Below are 20,579 nucleotides of genomic sequence, written 5' to 3' on the forward strand. Positions count from 1 at the left end.
TTTAGATTCAGCCCTTTTCTTTTTCTGTTGAATGAACAGCGAGTTAATGTGGAAGGAGAAAAAAAGAATAAGAATTTTAATAAGGAATGGGAGAAAAAGACAGGGATAATTTTTGTATTTTCTTAAAAATAATTTCTCATACATCCCTGTAGACTGACAGGGAAGCAGCTATCTGTGGTGCGCTGATATTTACTCCTATCTGATGGTTATCTCAGGATGACAAAGGTCATGAATCAGATTTTAAGAACTGCTTCCATGTTGGAGTATTTCATCAACCGGAGTTGGGAATGGAGCACATACAATACAGAAATGCTGATGTCTGAGCTGAGTCCTGAAGACCAGAGAGTAAGTATAGCACCGACTTAAGCAACAGGAAAATGCTACTCACTTGGAATTTAGAATTATTTGACTTGGAAAGCTAATGAATGAATAAGACGTTTTGGTTATAGACACAGATTTTGTTTTGCTTTGTTTATCTAAGAAAATCGGTCAATGCTATCAACACCACCATAGGAAACAAGTTTAATGTAAGTAAGAAACGTAGGTTCTTGGACTTTGGTTAAATCTTTAACTGCTGATCTGCCGACATGTTTTATCTACTGCACTTCAATCGTTTTGTCACTCGTTGGTAGTTATCATTTCAACAAACCCTCAATACCTCTGGGTGACTGTGTTCTTCCCTTATCTGCCACGGCATATGACTTCAATGAAAAATAGTGATTTGATTGCTGATAAGCTCTATCATCCACTATTCTTGTCCAATCAAAGTTGTTCTGCCTCTCCCAGCTACAGTTCCTTCCGTACCTTGTTAAAGCGAATCCCTACACCTATGCACTCTGCCTCATCTCAGCCCTCCCTCCAGCAGTGCTGCATCATTGATCTTCCTCCCTATAGGATTTCTCTACAACAGTTCAGACTTTTATTTCTCAAGACAGGCCTTCAGCTTAATTCGTTAGCATTAGCACCACTTATTTAATTTCTTGGCAGTCACAAAGGATAAGTCCTAAAATCTTTGCATATTCTGAAATTCACACACAGAGAAATCTTTTGTACATTATACATGTTCCTAGCCTTTTTCTCAGTCATATATCCCCTGAACATCTCTGTATGCAATTGGTAAAGTTTTTAACTCAATTTTAAGGCTTTCACTCCATATTGATTGACATTTCCCACTAAGAAACAATTTTCTAAAATGTATCTTTTATTTTGTACCTGACAGCATGTAGAAGAAACCAAGTCACACTGGGGAGTAAATATCAGATGGCTAACTGACCTTGCTTGCCAGCTAAGGGTTTCACTTCTACCTATCAAACTTATTGAGCATGATTCAAATCCAAGCCCTAGAATTATTTCCTAAGCATTATCCATGTCAAATATAATAAGTACTATATTAGGCCAAAAAAGGCAAGATTTAGAGGGATATTTTATCTGAAATCATTGCTACCTCTCAAAGTGATATGAAATAGTTATTCAGAAATGTTTACACACCACACATAGACAAAATTCTTCTAGCACTAGTGTTTGAAATGAATGATGATTAAGCCAGTTTATAAATCAAAAACAAATAAATTCAAGCTATCGTAAGTTCTTTTAAAATTTAGCTTTAAACTCTCTGTAGGCTTATCCTTATGTATTTTCTCCATGGAATTTTCCTGCCTAAATAACTCAAAAGGTAATGAGCCTAGGTTCATTTCTGACATTTTACTATTTTAACCTTTCAAAATTTTGTGAAAAAGAATCAAAGCTTCAGTGGATTTAACATATGCTCTCAAAAATATCTTAGCAAAAGTAATAGTACTAAATGTAATTACCAAATTCTGGTGTGGCTCAAAATTCAGTTTGAATTGCCATATGGAATCAAGATTCTGAACAGGGCCACTCTGAAATCAAACTTAGAAATGTTAAACAGTATAAAAATAAAAGTCTCTGCTTATATGAATGACTAAGCAATATTAATGATGCTATAAAAACCATATCCAATCAAAGTGATAATGGAATTTCTTTCAAAAAGCAATTCATCTTTTGGATAAGTCTTTGAAGCACTCTGGAACTCACTAATCTCATCTGCTCTCTTTGTTAATACTCTAAATCTCACAAAGGTTTGAGGTATCTTGCAAAAAATACACATAATGAAAGAACAAAATAGAAATAAAAAAATGCAAAACCAAGGAAATATGAATCAGAATATGAAGTCACAGCTAAAAATTTAAAAAGAGGATGTCCATACATAATCTACAAGATCCTATTAAGTTGCTGTAGTTAATTTAAGCAGTGAATTTGTTCTTGAGCTTTCTGGTAGCAAAGTGAAAAGGAAAATATAGTTTCCTGGGACTCATTGTTCAAAAGGAAGAATGAAGAGAAATAAAAAAAAAGTTATCAAAGCAAAGTAAATACATTTATGACTTTTTATTATTATTTTTTTTTGAGACAGTGTCTTGCTGTGTTGCCCAGGTTGGAGTGCAGTGGCGAGATCTCGGCTCACTGCAACCTCCGCCGCCCGGGTTCAAGCGCATCTCCTGTCTCAACCTCCCAAGTAGCTGGGACTACAGGGGCCCGCCACCATGCCCGGCTGATTTTTGTATTTTTAGTACAGACGGGGTTTCAAGATATTGGTCAGGCCAGTCTTGAACTCCTGACCTCAGGTGATCTGCCTGCCTCGACCTCCCAAAGTGCTGGGATTACAGGCATGAGCCACCACGCCCAGCCCATTTATGACTTTTAAAAAGTTATTTCTTGTCATGTTTCTCCATGCAAGTTGACAGGATAAAGCAAAAGCAATATGGACAATGAATCAGCAAAGGGCTCATTATTAAATGTTTACTGAATGCTCAGAATGTTAAATAGGGTTAATAATATTTAGTTACTTCCCTCCGAGTTCTAAGATGGTTTTCTGTGATTAATATATAACATTTAATTTGCATATAAAGGAGAAAGAATCAAGAAGCCCTAGAGAACTACTAAATCTTTAAGATGTCACATTCAATTACATTCTTAAGAAATGTAATATTTCCTAAAGAGAAACAGAGCTAAATATAGACTCTGGAAGAAAGATGCAATTTATGAATTAAACCCAAGAGATTCTCAGAAAATGGTGAAGCCGTTTTAAAGTTAACTAACTTGATCTTTAGTGGTGACTGGCTTTTTGGTTTTGATAATGTATGCCTTTTATTTGGTACCATCTAAGCCCTGATCAAACTAAGAGTTTACTTTGGTCATCCTCATGTAAACCTTATATACAGACTAAATAGAAGAAAGTGTTGTATAACAAAAAAGAAACAATTTTGGCTTTCAAAATTAATATTTAAATTAATTTGACCAAAGTTCTATAATTCATTAATGTATTCAGCAAGTATTTATTGAATGTCTACTTTGTGCCATTCAAAGGAACATCATTCTTGTTATTCTAGGAACATCATTTATTTGGATTAAGACTTTTTAGCTATTAAAATCCTTCCTAGTGAGGCCTCACCAGAAGTTCAGTAAGTTAAGAGTAACGAGAAACTCTCCACTAAAGATAGGCTTTTTTTTTTTTTTTTAATCTCCAGGGATTAATATAAAAAGTGATCTGAGAGTGCTGTATGTCCAAAGAGAGAGAAGAGTACCCAGTTGGAAGGACAAAGGCACCTTAAACAAACCCTCCCCTTGCTAAGATTTATAAATATTAGACTTTTTAAATGGCTAGCACAAGTCCATTTTTCCAGGCCATTCTCTCCAAATACACCACATAAAACCCTATTGAACCAAATCCACTCACTGATGCAATCTGTTATTTGATAACAGGGTCATACCAAACTCTCCAAGAATACCTAATACTTGAAATATTTCCAGAGATGATACCAGAATCTTCTTGACAGTCTTTCTACTAACAGGTTTTAGTGCCCTAAATTCTTCATATTCAATCAAAACTATTTTTTCTAATATATTTGAAGATCATTTCCTCCCTTTCTTTTTCCAGTTAAGCCCTTTATATGGAGATTTTGAAAAGATCCCTGGATGGCTCAAGAACGACCTATCAGGTTTCTCTTCCGAACTCATCCTATCTCCATTTGTAAACCATATAAATCTGGGCCACCTCATGATCCTGTGTCAGCCCAGCGTCATTTTCAAAGAAAGTACACAAAAAATAAAATCTATGGAATGCAATTCAAATCTTTACTCCAGCTTTTTCGTAACAAACCAAAAAAAAGAATATATTTTTGGTCATGCAAGTGTCTGTCTTTTCTCTTCCTCAAAGATACCTTAAAATTTTTAATCCTTTTTCTTTATTGTCACTCTCTATATCTATCTTCTACGTGGCAAAATTTCTCTCCGTAAACAGATCTCTTCCTTCTCCTTCTTCCCTACTCCTCCCCCATGTTGTGATCACTCCTTTTTACTTTCACTACTACTCTCTTCTTAAATATAAATTATGGTAACTTATTCCTTAAGGCTTTGCTTACCAAAGTGTAATCTGCATAATGAAGTGGTAATGTTCTAGGAAAGGATGGTAGGATAGCGGGTAACACCAGAATTTAAGAGGAAAGGGAACGTTGCATCATTTATGTTTTGGTCACTAACATATTATTCCATCACTTTTAAAAATAATTACTCCGCGGTTAGCTGAAATATATACCAAACCAACCATAAGCTTTCGCCAGACTATGTAATACCATTTCCTTTAAATCTCCCTCACAAGAAACGTGAAGTGTTTGTGTTTGATCCATGTTTAAATATTCCTATGTAAATAGTAATCCATATTATCAGCACCTTTGAAATAATGACTCAAATAATCTCTCCTTTGGAGAGGTTCAACCTATGTCTCCCAAATTGAAGGTCACTCATCTATGTAGAAGAAACCTCAACTGGACAAAGTGACTGTCCAGCACTGCAATTCAGGCCACCTATAATCTCTCTTGCCTCTCAGGTATTCAACTTTGATGTGCGCCAGTTGAACTGGTTGGAATACATTGAAAATTATGTTTTGGGAGTTAAAAAATACTTATTGAAAGAGGATATGGCTGGGATTCCAGAAGCAAAGCAACACTTAAAAAGGTAAGTATAATCAGTCAGTTAATATTTATTGAGCACCTACTGTGCATCCGATTTTATACCAGACATAACATTTGTGCAGAGAAGGAGAAGAATGAACATTTCTTGGGCATTTACTACATTACAGGTCCTGCACTCTATACTCTACCCTGTAACAGTTTCATTTAGACTTCACTACACCTCCATGAGGAAAGTATTACTTTTGTTATTCCATTTTTATGAAACAGATGTTTAGATTTAAACACAGCAAATAACTTGCCCATGGTAATGCACAGTAAGTCTAAGAGGCAGATTTGAACCCAAATTTGTTTCTTCTACCACACTCTGTCATAATGGGATATAAATACCCAACAGACAGGAGACCTGGTTATGCTATTTAACCTAGAAAAAAGTCCCTCCTCAATTTTTTTCAACTTCCTTAAATTTCTTTCAGTCATAATCCCTGAGGGACAAAATTCTAGCACTCTGGTATAATCCTGGTAGAAGCAGAGGATCTGCAGTGCAGAGATGATAAGGATAGAAAAGTAGCTTGCAAAACAGGAAGGAGGAACCTTGAATAGCAAGCCAAGAACTTTAGAATTTACCTTCTAATGAACAAGAACCAGTGAAGATTTATGATGCAGTAACATGATCAAAGTATATTTACAAGATTATGCTAGTCATGCTTGTAAATAGTTTCAAATGGAGAGAGGTATAAGAGAAATGAGTTAGGGAAATATGGTAGAAATCTGACTATTCGGCAAGAATGCTGCGGAAATGAAAGATGCAAAAACCAAAAGGCCAAGTTATGCCAACTACTCTGTGAGCACTACATTAATACTTGCCAGTCATATCCAAGAGAACACACATTTATCTTCAGATAATGTGGTTGGGTATCTGGTAGTTTTAACTTTGGTTATGTCTGTCTCTTCCCTAGGCTCCGAAATATCCACTACCTCTTTAATACTGCCCTCTTCCTAATCGTCTGGCGTCTTCTCATTGCAAGATCTCAGATGGCTCGGAATGTCTGGTTCTTCATTGTAAGCTTCTGTTATAAATTCCTCTCCTACTTTAGGGCATCCAGCACGCTCAAAGTTTAAGAACATTTCACCATAGCTTTTTATCTGGAACCTCTCAGATACCTCTAAAACAGCAAACTGTGATTCTCAAGATTAGGAAGTAACAAGGAATATGCCCAAACTGTCAGTGTCACCTTTTATGTATTCATCCCTATTCCTTAACTATATATTTTTATTTCAGTGAGAGAAGGAAAGTTGTAAACTAGCCAGCCCATAGTCACCTACATTTTAGGGAAAAAAATTCAAATTGTTTCCTAACATTCTATTTGATGTCCTTGCGTATTAAACGTGAAAGTACTCCCACTTTTCTATATTTAGCTTTTCTTTTCTCCCTGAGAGGATTCATTTAAACTCAGTAAATATGGAAAGATGCATGGCAGAAGTTGAAAAGAATTCAAGCAGTACTAACCTTGGAACCATTCTGGGTACCCAAAAGAAGAATTTTAAATCAAGATGAGTAGAAGGAGAATGATCTCAATATCCTCAAAAGTGAAGGAACGGAAGTAATTCCCCCCTGAAAATGTCTCTTTCCACGTTATGCCTTGGAGTTTTGGCAGCTGGGGGATCAGAAAAGGAGGTTTACATTTAACATTTTTCTTAACTATATTCCCTTCTTTAAAAGGAAAAGGAAGTGGAAATAAGTATGTATAAAGTGAGGGATTAAGCATATTTGCATTGGGGACTCATGTATTATGCTTTTAAGTCAAAATTGATATTCTCAAATTTGAATTTGACAGCTATTACTTCTAAATCTTTTTAATCCTCATTTTCTTGGTAACCTTCTTTCAAAAGTCTCCTTCTAAAAGTTGCCAAACCCTTTATATTTAATCTTTTCCCACTCAGGACTCAATTAGAGTGGTTAACAGGGAGAGGGATGGTCCCATTTGATCTTTGCCACTGAGCAAAACAAAACTTCAAATGGACTTTTCAACTGTAGCTTCTGGTATAAAGTGGGGAAGATTGCACTTATGCGATCACTAGAGGATTGACTAGTATCGTGATCATTCCCATTGCACAATGTTAACTGTACAACATACAGCAGAAAAGTGAATAGACTTCACTAAGGGACTCTTAAGTTTAGGAAATAGGTTTTGTTTTCTTAAAAATATTTTGTGTATAATGCAAACTAGTGAAAACTATATATGTTCTCCAATTCCTATAGTAATAATGTAACTGTTACGCCAACTTTCCTCATATTTGAGAGATGAGTACGTTGGATTGCAGCATTTCTTCATGTTAAAAACATGGAATATTACTCAAATACACTATTTGGGGCCTAAACAACTAAAATTAGTCACCACATAACTAGCTGAAAATGACATAGGCATAAAATGTTAACAAAGAATGGCAGTGATATTTATGCTCACTTCCTGGAATAATTGAGTAATATTCAGAAAGGCACACTGAGGTAGTTTAAGTGTACAAGGCCCTCGGGCAGTATCTAGCCCAGTATTATTCCAGATTCTCCTGAGCTCTATATAAAGGGCATTTGGGAGGAACTCTTCTGGGCAGTATCTTCCCCAATCTCATCGAAATTCTGGGAAAGACTTTCCATAGCAGACCACCCAGCTCTGACAGTAAGCACCTGGTGATCTTTAGTTTGAGATGTCTATATGGTACTTTTGCGTTATATCAATTAAGATACAAGCTATAGATATGGTAAAAATACGAAATCAAGATATAGCTCAGTGGGACTGGATTAAGACATAATAATAGTTCTAAGAATTCACTTTTGATTGTATGTTTCACCAATTCAATAACTCCACTAATCAAGTATTCACATTTTGACTTTTGATTAAATAAAAATTTGAATTAAAATTCTTCCCCTCTTCTAGTGTTGTCTTTAACTGCTGACTACCGCAGCACTTCTCCCTCCTTTACACCCCCTGTACCCCACCCCCTAACTCCCAGAAAAAGGAAATAACTTCCAAAGAACTCTTTCCACAAATCACATCACAGGAATAACTATCAGATGAATATAAATTAACCTATAGGTACATAATGCTTCACTTTTTCTAACACCATTAATAGGATTATTTTGACATGAGTATTCTTCTATTTGTGGCATCAGATAAATGACACAAAGTTCTTTTGTGATGATTAGGCAGTAAAAGCAGGTACACCTCTGTATGAAGGGCAATCTCTAGCATATAACTATTTCACATCAAGACCAATTCGCAATTACTTGAATGCCTAATATAAACAAAGCAATGGGAAAGAACCTTCTATGTGGGGGAAAAAGAGGAGGAAAGTACAAAGAAAAGGTACCTATGTTTCAAAAGAAATTCTGGCAATCCCTATATTCTCTACCCACAAGATACCTGATACAGTATCAAGTATTACAGAGTTGAAGAGTCACTGCCTGAGGCAACTAATACTAGAAAAGGTTGAGGCAAATGGGCACACAATTCACAGAAACACTTCTTGCAATTTTCAACTAACATCATTACTTCCATTTAACACCTCATTTAATTAACTTAGCATTTCAAGGTAGAGACTGGTCTAATAATGCCCAAATAGCATGTTATATTACAATAAACATAAACAATTCAAGTAGATCGGTCTAGTTTCCAAAAACATCAATAATTTTCAAAGCTTACAAAAATCACTTGTAAATTTCCACATGGCTACTCTTCTAGAACTGCTATTCTAATAATGTCTGGGAACATAAGCAATCGCCTATAGTAAGAAGTAACAATTCTCATAATCCCACATAAAGGTGTGGAAAAATGCCCACTGCCTAGATCACTTAAAACATTTTTTTTAGTTAACTAAGACTACTAATTGCTGGTTTTCAAATGGAACTGGGTTGAGACAGTAGTGCCCTGCAAAGTGGAGATACTACTGTGGCAAAGGATGCCTAACTTGAGTTTAAATAGCCAGAAACACCTTTTCTGATACACAAATATTTTAGATGTGTCCCTACTTTATTTGAAATACTGATTCCAACCTGGAACTGCAAAAGGAATAGCAGATGTGATATGGCAATTTAAGTCAATTCCAGAAAAATACCTTAAAGAAAGTAAATGTCAGTACAGTATAAGAAGTCACCAAATTGATTTACATAACTGTTTGAAAACAAAATACAAAGCATTTATTAGTTATGAGCTATTGTTGAAGGTCTGCTTTAGTATATAGCTTTCACTAATATATACTTTATCTCATGCCTTCTCATCCTTAATAGTTTTTCCTTATTAAAATAGTATAAAACGAATTATATTTGGAAAAGTTAACCTAACTCCTTTTGTGAAACACAAAATATTATTTGGAGTTGTCAAAACTACTTAAATGTTTCACTGCTTGTAATCTTGTTTGTATTCAACTGTTCACATATTTATACATGTAAATTCGAGTCAACTACTCGATTTTCACTTTTTCATCTTTAATATGAGAAATATAAAATAAATCCTGATCATATAGAAATTTAGCTCCATCTGGAAGAAAAGCAAATGTAAACATGATATTTTAAAATTCCTGTAGCTTTTCTATGAGAAAAAAAGTTTAAATATGGGAACTGAGGCTTATTTGGCGGTACATTAATTTTCTCCTAGTATTAAAAAGACAAAAAAAATGCTTCATAGTTTGTCACTTATTGAGTCCGAACGTTTGTGCTTGCAACACTAAATATTTCATGTTCTCTTTTCTCTCAAGACACACACACACAAAAAAGTTGAAAAAAAAATTTCAGTATTTTCAATAGTTGAAAAAAAAATCCAAGGCAGTCTGTTTTCTACTCTTAAATGTAAAGTGATTTTATCAAAGAAATATTTCAGAAAGTAGAAAAAAACTATGCTTTGATTGCATCATCACAATATGGGCAGATACATGGATCTTGATCCGGGCATTTTACCATAAGGTAGTAAACAACTGGTGACCTCTCTATTTGATAGTGTTGAAAAAGGGCTACCTACCACCTTGGCTTGCTGAAGGTTTGCTAGAGCTCAAAACAGGAAAAGTACTAGGTTAAGAGGCAGGCTGAGATTTTAAAGGTCCTAAGGCTCAGGTTTAAGTAACTTTTAAACAACCAAAAATAGGCATCTTGAATTCAAGTGTAAGCTCTGAATTTTCAAGGAGTTTCATATTAAATTACTTTTTGGTACTTGAATTACTCAGGACATAGATGGAATGCACAGTGTATTTCTCTTACACTATTAAAAAATTAGATCTGTCCGGGTACAGTGGCTCATGCCTGTAATCCCAGCACTTTGGGAGGCCAAGGCGGGCGGATTATGAGGTCAGGAGATCGAGACCATCCTGGCTAACACAGTGAATCCCTGTCTCTACTAAAAATACAAAAAAATTAGCTGGGCTTGGTGGTACGCACCTGTAGTCCCAGCTACAGGTGCTGAGAGGCTGAGGCAGGAGAATTACTTGAACCCAGGAGGTGGAGGTTGCAGGGAGCTGAGATTGCACCACTGCACTCCAGCCTAGACCAGAGCGAGACTCAGTTTCAAAAAAAAAAAAAAAATTAGATCTTAGTCATTCCTTTACAAATTCCAAAATTAAGATTGTATTAAAGACTGTAAATCTTGATTAGTAAATTAATTATAAAAATTCAATGCTATCATAAAACGTGAGAAAAGTGTGATATTAATCATCTAACATGAGAACTAGAAGTAACTTGGGTGCCAGGTGCAGTGGCTCATGCCTATAATCCCAGCAATGCAGGAGACTAAGGTGGGAAGATTACTTGGTCCGGGAGTTGGAGTCCAGCCTGAGCAACACAGCAAAACACTATCTATATAAATGAAAAAGAGTTAGCCAGGTTGTTGGTGCATGGCTGTAGTCCTACCTACTCAGCAGATTGAGGGAGGAGGATTGCTTGAACCCAGGAGTTTGGGGATGCAGTGAGTTATGATCGTGCCACTGCACTTCAGCCTGGGCAGCAGTGCAAAACCCCATCTCTTAAAAAAAAAAAAAAAAGGAATTTTGTAAAACTAAGTTAAGCTTTTCCTAGGAGGTAGTCTGAAGTGTACAAATACTGCAGCAGGGAATTATTCACCTAAATATTTATCTTCTTTATAGGTCAATGTATGCAAACATAGTATTAAAAAATCCATTTCATATAATTTGAGGTCTCAGACTTTTAAATACGTAGTCTGGAATATAAACATATAGACGCCATGAATACTAAAACAAAAAGGGGAATTGGGTAATAAAGTAGGGTATCCTTTCTGGAGGCACCTCCAGGCATAGGGAAAGTTGCATAATAGGTAGGTGAGTAAAGTGCTCTCTGCAATAGAAAAGAAACACTTGGTGAGGCCAAAAACTCCTAACAAATCCTAATATGCAGGTAAACTTCATCATCCAAAGGACTGGTTGGAATTTTAATACTTCCACTGCCAAAAATCTGACTCTATTTGAGGAGTTTCAGATGGAAGCCTTTAACCTATGGAAATCAATGGCAAAGCAGAATTTTGCTTTAAAGAAATTCCTTTCATAGGAGATAAATTAAAATTTTAATATGGTATTTGGAAAATATGAAAATTAAAAATCATATATATCAAAATAATTTTTAAAATCCTTTTTAATACTTAAAATGATCTAATCCTAAAGAAAATAATCCTAAATCAATATTGTTTTCCCTCCCATTTAGAAAAAGCCCTGAAACTATTGAATTTTCTTACAAGCATACTTGAAGAAGCAGCGATCAGTCTAAATTCTAATTCTTTCCTATGAAGATTCCTGTTGATAGATGTTCTGTTAGTTTACAGCCAAACTTTGTTGGAAATAATCTTCAGAAAAATAAATCAAAACCTAGAGAAGGCTCATTCACTACTAAGAATTTTCTGGATGCAAAAATCTTTCCAAGTGTATCACTTATTTTCATCAGTTAACTTCATGGCTCTTAATGATATATACATATATTAATGATGCTTCTGTTATTTTCTGCAAAATATCATTCTGCACAAACTTTACTGCAAAATAGACCCATCACTATTTCTCCTTCTCTCCATTTTAGTTATCCTGTTTTTATACATTTATCTTGAAAAAAATTCATTTGAAAAACTGTTACTTGTGATATCCTACTTTCTAAAACCACTATTTTAAATCTAATCTTTCAGTCTTGTTATTTACCTGGAATTTTCTTTCCCCATTTCCTTAAATGATTAAAACTTTGGAGACTGGTTGATAATTCTTCTGCTGTCATTCAGTATTACAAAAGGAAAACTGATATTGGCACACATATTCCAAATACAGCTTTTAACAGTACCTGTGTGATAGCTCCCTCTCACTATTTTTAATCTTTTATAATCTGAAGATTTAGAACTAATCCTTAAATAGTAAGAAAGTTAGAACACAATCTAATACAGAATCAATCATATTCAGGACACCCTGAATGCAAATACTTCATAATCCAGTTTTAAGTTTAATGGACAATGTTTAACATGCCACCTCTCAGATCTGATATATCTTGTGGTGCTTAAAATTTGCCTTACACTGTCATTTAAAGTTACCCTGTTCTCCATTCACCACATACATAAAATATCCTATTTTTCTCTTAATGTTTTACAAACTGATAATTTCCACCATCAGTAGTGGATTTTTTTATAACTCACCCTATGTCCTCCAAAATATACCAATAATATTATTAGATTAAAAACTTGGCATCTTTTTTTAAAAAAGTGCTTTCTTTCCCCTGTATAAGATTCTATATACTATTTGTGAATGATACCTTTGCTACATAACACCTGCATACCTGCCCCTGTGAGAATTTAGTCTTCTAAGACTCTATCTTCAACAGTTAGATAAGTCAATAATCAGAGTTCAAAGAAGTTACTTTTTAAGACCAAATTATTGGATAATTGGTCTTGTTAATATGGCTTAACATTAATATGGCTATAACATAGGAACTAGTCCCTGTTTTTTTTTTTTTTATTATTAAAAATGTGACCTGATCAGAATTCTTTAAAGTCTAGACTGGTTTTCCATATGTTTTCCACATTTTATTCTGACATCATATCTTTTAAAAACAAAAGATGCAAACATTTGCACTTCTCAATTTTTTTTTTTTTTTTCCATAGATGTAGTTTCACTTATTTCCTTCAGGCTTTTTATCACCAAGAAGCAATGTCTGATTTTGATACCACCCATTTGCTGTGAAAATATAAGAAGGTGTCATCTTCAAAGCAATACTCCAGTTGGGCTTCTTCACTGTTTAGCTGCATGATTTCTTCTAGGACATTTGTAACAGACACAACATATATAGAATTTCAGTTTGGGGTTTTTTTTCCTTTTTTTTCTTTTTTAAAATAAGTATGTTTTCTGCTTATTTGTGTTTCCTTTCCTTTGAATATATTGCACAATATTTTATTATTAAAAAAAGGTTTTATGTCTCAGGCAAAAAGTTTTTCTCCTTCATCCGGGAGGTGTTAATGTGTATTATTTTCTAAAAGAGGTAAGTGGTTGTCTGTGTGGCCATCCTCAAAAGGAACCTAAAGAGAAAAGGAGGGAAAAAAAGACCAAAGAATTAGTTTTATTCCTTACATTCTTTCCTCTAAACACAAGGTTTTATTTTGGGCAATCCTTTCTAGGAACCAAAAGCTACTATTCTCTCTCTCTCTCCATCTTTTTTGAGGCAGGGTCTGCTCTGTCACCCAGGCTGGAGTGCGGGGGTACGAGCACAGCTCACTACAACCTCAACTTCCTGGGCTCAGGTGATCCTTCCACCTCAGCCTCCCACGTAGCTGGGACTACAGGCTTGCAGCACCTTGCCTAGCTAATTTTTTCTATCTTTTGTAGAAATGGGGCTCTCACTATGTTGCCTTGACTGGTCTCAAACTCCTGGACTCAAGCGATCCTCCCGCCTTGGCCTCCCAAAGTCTTGAGATTTCAGGTGTGAGCCACCATGACTGGCCCATAGACTTAACAATGATTCTAAGATTTAGAGATCAGCACCATGTATACTATACCACTTACAGAATTGACAGGTTTATAGGATCCAAGTCTGAAACGACAGCAAATTATTTCAACTATAAATTTTCCAATTCCATGTAACATGCCTGTAATAAACAATAAGTTTATGCTTTTAATTATTTCCTAAACTGTTATTTAAGAATAAATAACTATAATGGAATAGATTATGGAAGAAAATAAAGCAGTTTGCATTATTCACTTCCATGGTTAAAAAATAATCAAGATAGATTTAAAAACAAATGGATTTCTTTTCAAAATCACAAGGCCACATAATTCATGATCTGAGCACAATCAATCTCAATCTTTTATTATTATTTTTTTTGAGATGTCTCGCTCCATCACCCAGGCTGGAGTGCAGTAGTACAATCTTGGCTCACTGCAACCTCTACCTCCTGGCTCAAGCAATTCTTGTGCTTCAGCCTCCCAAGTAGCTGGGATTACAGGCATGTGCTACCATGCCCGGCTAATTTTTTGTATTTTCAGTGGAGACAAGGTTTTGCCATGTTGGCCAGGCTGATCTGGAACTCCTGGTCTCAAGTTGATCTGCCAGCCTTGGCCTCCCAAAGTGTTGGGATTATAGGTGTGAGCCACTGCACCTGGCCTAAACACAATCTTTTCAAGTTTTCCCAAACCAATACAATTTTGGTAAATAAATGATGTCAACAACACAAATTTAAATAGATTGAAATGAAGTACTAACAAAGAATTTCCAAAGAAAAGCTATTCATTCATTTAAAAACATGATTCTAAGTATAATAAACTATCCTGCTTCATCTAATACTGAATAAGGACTGAAGATGAAAATAGAATTGTTTCCTTTTCCTGTATTGTACTTAACTCCCAATTTTCATCATTACAATTCAACAAATAATCTTAGCGAATTATTCCAGGATTCAGGATAAAAATCATAAACACATCACTGATTACAAATCTAGTTTCATGTATTGCATAATTCAAAGTACTGTAACATATGATTTTACATACTGTATAAAATGCCTTAAATGCCTTGTAGGCATTTTCATATTTAATTCTACAGCACACTTGCAAATTATATATTATTATTGCTACTTTTACTGATTAGAAAACCTCAAAAAAGGTAGGTGATCTATTCCAGGCTACTATCAAGTAAATGGCAGAACTTACATTCAATTCTAGTTCAATCTGATGTTAATACCCAGGATCTTTCTAATTCACCATTATATAATCTACCTTACATCATTGAATACAATGAAATTAGTTACGTTTACTAGTTAGTCAATATAATTTTGGAGTTTTGTAATTAAAGAAAAAGCTACTTAAATACCGAAACATGAAAATCTGTTATACTTCTTGCCCCTTTGAGAAGAAGCAAGTTAAGTGTAAGCAACACTTTTAGAAATTAGACAAAAAGGAAATGGTTGTTAACCTGTTGTTGAAAAGATTCCTCCAACAATACCACAGAGTCTTACAAAAAACTGCCAGAATGGCATGTGCTCCTCAGTAACTGTCACCATAAGAGAACTGAGATCGTATTTCATAAATATCCCAGAGACTCCATGGCTGCCTGCAGCATGGTTAATGATACGTTCCTAAAAGGGACGCAAAAGGAAGCAGAGAAACAGGAGGAAGAAAGAAACAGAATTCATGTCATCTGGTTACTTACATACATTCAATATTAAGCCCTGCAGCCCTATTGTAAAAGAAGGACATCCACATTTCCTTATGAACTGTCCTACTAGACTAAGCTCTTCAGGGACAAATTATTTTGTATTCTTTGTGCAATTAGCTTTTGAAACTATCAAAAGAGCAGAATCATTCTTTTCTCCTCAAAAAGATCACCTTAGATACAAGTTTTCTACTGAGCTCAAGAGCTTACAAATATATGGCATGTTCCTCATGCTGTAACTAAACTGCAACCTTTAGGAATACAAATAATGAAGCTAACTACTACCAAGGGAAATTAAAACAGTTTTATGTAGGGCATTACAAAACCCTTTCCCTATTATTAGCACAATACAACCTTATAAGACAACTGATCAAGTTTCCAATAAAGTGACTGTCTTACAGCTCTAAAATGCTCAATATCATGCTGAGTTATAAATATACTGTCACTACCTATAAGGGTAGAAACTGTTTTAGGGATCAGGGCATCTACATAATGAAAGACTAATAATGATTCACTTTGGGTTCCAGGACTAATTAATGTCAGCTCTCTCCCTCCCACCCCGTATTGTGTACTTTACCAAACCCAGTTACTCCACTCTTTTTTAAGTTAAAAAACTATTTGTCACCCTATCTATAAACACATCCTTCAACAATCAAATGCCCTGGGATTCTATTATATATATATATTTTTTGGTTTTGTTATTTTAAAAATATATCCTGGAGATATTTCGTATCACAGTATACAGAGATCTTTCTCATTTGATTTTTAACAATTGCATCTTCCTCCAGTGTGTAGATGTGCCATTTGGGTTGTTCCTAACCTTCTACTATTACAGATAACAATGTAATGAATAGCCTGAAACACACATTTTTATATTTTTGCCCACTGTATCTTTGGAATAGATTTCTCGAAGTGCGATTGCTGAGTCAAAGGGTAAATGCATATGTCCTTTTGCAGGTACTGCTAAACTACCTTCCACAAAGATTATGCCACTTTGCATCCCCATAGCACTGCATGTTTGCTTATTTTCCCCAAAGTGTTGTCAACTGTATATATTGTCTTTCAGGTGTTTGCCAATCTTACAGGTGAGAAATGGAATCTCCCCACTCCTTAAATAAATGTTGAAAAGCACAATATGTTCTTGTATAAACTTTACCTAGTTTCTTTGTGAGTGTATATACACACATACCTATACACCTATATGCAGTTATATGAACTTGTACTTTCCCCATGCCAAGTGAAAAGCTATAGACACATGACACTTTACCCCTAAAAACTTCAATATCTAAGCTCATAAGAAAAAAAAAATTCCACAATTATTGAGGGCATGGTCATCATGAGTTATAAGGCTAGTAAAAGAAAACACTATATAAAGGAAAGCAAAAATTTTAAAGCACTTAAATTTTGCCTTAGAATTCTTTTGGATACAAGTGTTTGAATACTCACCATTCAAACAGAAAAATAAGAAAACATGACCCCAAAGTAGATGAGAAGTCTATTAAACTGTCCAATTCCAAACCTTTGCTCATCATTGTCAGCATTTATTTATATGGCCATACCACTCTGAGCTAGTGGAATGTTCTTCATCACAATCAGATGAATACAAAGCATTAATTTAAGAAGGCAAACCCTCTAAATTTGCTATCTAATCCATAACCACATATGCCCAGAAAAGGTAGTACATTTTTAATAAATAAATAACATAGAATTCAAAGAATCTGCTGCCAGATCAAGAACTGCTTATATCAACTTATGAGAAAACACATTACAAAATTAAGACATTAAGAATAAAATAATTAAGGCCATCACAATTTAATAATTTTAAGTCTTAATGCAATAGAAAACATTTCAGATTTTTTAATATCTACTTTTATTGCTTTAGAATATACTAATATTCATTTCTGATATATTTCTGATTTAAAATAAAATGTTAATTCATTTCCAAACTTCCACAGATTTTTAAATGAGGGAAGACAGCAAGTAAAACGCCACCTTATTTTGTAGCCAGGAAACTTTAAAATGCTTTTTAAAGAAATCACCAACTTATTTTACCAGTTGGATTCAACTTACCCTTTCTGTCACAGAAAATTGATGGGTGTCTGCTGATATTTTATATGTATGTAGTTTTGTTGGCACAACTGTAATAAAATACTGGAACATCTGGTTGTCTAGAATATAAAAAAAAAAAAAAAAACTTTTTATCAATTCAGTAGCAACAAACTACTGCCAAATAGATTCTTCTATTAAATACATTTAACCTGAAATTTAGCTGGATGTGGTGGCTCACACCTGTAATCTCAGCACTTTGGGAGGCTAAGGAAGGAGGATTGCTTGAGTCTGGGAGTTCGAGACCAGTCTGGACAAGATAGCTAGACCCTGTCTCTATAAAAAATTTAAAAATTAGCTGGGCATACTGGTATGCACCTGTGGGTCCCAGCTATTCAGGAGGCTGAGGTAGGAGGATCATATGAGCCCAGGAAGTCAAGGCTGCAGTGAGCCATGATTGTGCTACTGCACTCCAGCCTGGGCAACAGAGCAAGAACCTGTCTCAAACAAATAAAAAATAAAAACATTTAATCTGAAATGTAATGTTACACATAACTTAGTGTCTAACAAAAAAAAAATTTAAAGAAAGACCCAATGAAAGCAACATATTTATACTCAGTAAAACAAATTCTCAGTAAGCATAAGATGGGCAACACAGATGTTTAAGAAAAATGAACTGCTGACTTAGTTAAATATTCCTTATAATCATTATTATCCTTTTATCAAATATGAAAAAGTAGCTTTTTTTTTTTTTTGAGATAGGATCTTGCTCCGTCATCCAGGCTGGAGTGCAGTGGCACAATCATGGCTCACTGCAGCCTCGACTTCCTGGGCTCCAGCAATCTTCCCACCTCAGCCTCCTGCGTAGCTGGGACTACAATGCACACCACCAAGCCCAACTAATTTTTTTTTCGTTTTTAGTAGAGACACGGTTTTGCCATGTTGCCCAGGCTGGTCTCAAATTCCTGGGCTCAAGTAATCCTCCTGCCTTGGCCTCCCAAAGCGCTGGGATTATAGGTGTGAGTCACTGCGCCTGGCCAGCATTTCTTTACAGTACAGAAACTAAGAATAAGATAAAATTATAAGAGAATAACCACCACAAGACACATTTTTAGTTTCTACTAATATCTTAAGATATACACTACACTAAAATCAAATTAGCTAGCCTTTGAATAAATACAAGGAACTGATATCATAGTAGGAAGAAAACTAAAGAAACTACTCAATGATGGCCTGGGGTTACTGTGTAATCAAAAGGATCATTTTTATGTAGTCATTAGGCATTTCTAAGTTTGACACAAGTTTTAAATATCAGTATATTGCCAATTACTAATTAACTGTAAACAATTACCCATTCACATAATATAAAACACGTTAATTCTCTAGGTCTAGAGAATTCTCTGGAAAAATTATAATTAGATACATCTATCCATAGGTTCAACTAGATAAGCAAGTAAATGTTTTTATTATCCTTTTGTTAGAGATGAAGCAACTCAAGTAGAGGGATGTTAAGAAACAGGCCAAAGTCCAAGTTATTAAGTGGCAGAGTGAGAACTTGAATCCAGGCGGTTTCACTCAAGGGGAGCATGGTTTTAAATTTAAGCAGAAAAATTTATCCCAGATTTAAATAGAAGCTTGTACCACTGTGTACATAAAAGAGTAAAAGCTTTGACCTTACTCTCCACTTCCCTCTCACTCATGGAAGGAATGATTCATCTGCAGAAAGTAATCATGTGTGGCTAAGCCACTCAACTAGATAGTATAGGCATTCTCTCTTTTAAACAGCTCTGTCTTTAAGACATACATATCCACCTCTCTACCATTAGGAAAGTGAGCCATCCCTGCCATTTGAGAAGTTGGCAGAGTAGGAGGAGTATGGAGTTAGGTTAACTAGTTTGTGGCAGCATATATAGATTGTTTTATTTCTATGAGCTTCGTTAATAATAAAACTGCCTGCAATGCTCTCAAAAAGATCATCACTTGGCTCACTTACTTACTTCACTCAAGTTTTTTTTCAAATACCACAGCCTCTTCCATGCCCTTTCTCGTATCATAGGCAATCTCCTTTATTTTGTTCAGAGCCATTTGCCCTAACACTTATTACCTAAAGATCTAATTCCCTATATGAATGTGTGCTCTATGAGGGGCAGGGACTACATCTATCTTGTTTATCCAAATCTGCACTGCATTAAAGATGTTAATTGTTAAGTAACCCCTGCAATACTTCTGGAGAACATCAGGAAAGGGATAGGTACCTGACAGAGCAGATATGTAATGGTGATGTTTTTCTTTTTGGAAAAAGAGGCCGAATGAAACATATATTACGGAGGAGAAAAGTACACAAACTGCTTTAAAGCTTTGAATAACCTGATGATACTCACCTAACAGCATTTCAGAATATGACTCTAAATACCTCTTAGTTTCTCTGAATTTAGAAAGAAGTGCACTTAAAAACAGCATTTTGAAAATTAACTTGTTTATATTTAGAAGAGCTTCTGTACAAAAATTTGTAGTTCATTCTAACATCTTGAAACAAAGCATCGACCAGTTTGTTTCCAAATGAGCATCTCTCAGGTAACATGCAATTCATTTCAGAGGAGAATTAACATATGCTTAGATTACAGATTAGATTATACTGACTAAAGCTTATAAATCTCAAAATGTTTCCATCCACACATTTCTAAATTTAGTACACTCAGCTTTCCTGAAGGGAAACATTCCCACATGAACATAAAATATTCATGAATGTAAATCAGTATTCTAAATTCTAAATATCTTTAATATATGATTATAACACTGCTAAAAAGTAAAGAATATGAATAAATCTAAATAGAATACTAATAAATCTACTTAATGAAAAACTAAATCCTTAATTATAATTTTAC

The 20,579-nt window shown here is 34.8% G+C and overlaps 2 protein-coding genes across 5 annotated transcripts in view; one reads left to right on the top strand and one right to left on the bottom strand.

The window, feature by feature from the left end:
• The window catches only part of FAR2 (fatty acyl-CoA reductase 2), a 185,825-nt gene extending 177,921 nt beyond the window's left edge, over positions 1–7,904 (top strand). For 2 of the 3 annotated variants that reach the window (XM_077952828.1, XM_015151153.3), the window contains exons 10-12: positions 216–345; positions 4,904–5,031; positions 5,945–7,904. In XM_077952828.1, the coding sequence (XP_077808954.1) occupies positions 216–345; positions 4,904–5,031; positions 5,945–6,107 (421 nt within the window). In that variant the 3' untranslated portion in view covers positions 6,108–7,904. 3 annotated transcript variants of the gene reach the window in all.
• Positions 7,905–13,375: 5,471 nt separating this feature from the next.
• ERGIC2 (ERGIC and golgi 2) overlaps positions 13,376–20,579 on the bottom strand; it is a 39,873-nt gene continuing 32,669 nt past the window's right edge. For both annotated transcript variants that reach the window (XM_015151347.3, XM_028829372.2), the window contains 4 exons: positions 17,719–17,816; positions 15,409–15,571; positions 14,007–14,089; positions 13,376–13,522 (listed from right to left, as the gene is read on the bottom strand). In XM_015151347.3, coding sequence (XP_015006833.1) covers positions 13,460–13,522; positions 14,007–14,089; positions 15,409–15,571; positions 17,719–17,816 — 407 coding nt within the window. In that variant the 3' untranslated portion in view covers positions 13,376–13,459. The remainder of the gene's footprint in view (positions 13,523–14,006; positions 14,090–15,408; positions 15,572–17,718; positions 17,817–20,579) is intronic.

This window comes from Macaca mulatta, chromosome 11, assembly GCF_049350105.2.
Source record: "Macaca mulatta isolate MMU2019108-1 chromosome 11, T2T-MMU8v2.0, whole genome shotgun sequence".
Lineage (NCBI taxonomy): Eukaryota > Metazoa > Chordata > Mammalia > Primates > Cercopithecidae > Macaca > Macaca mulatta.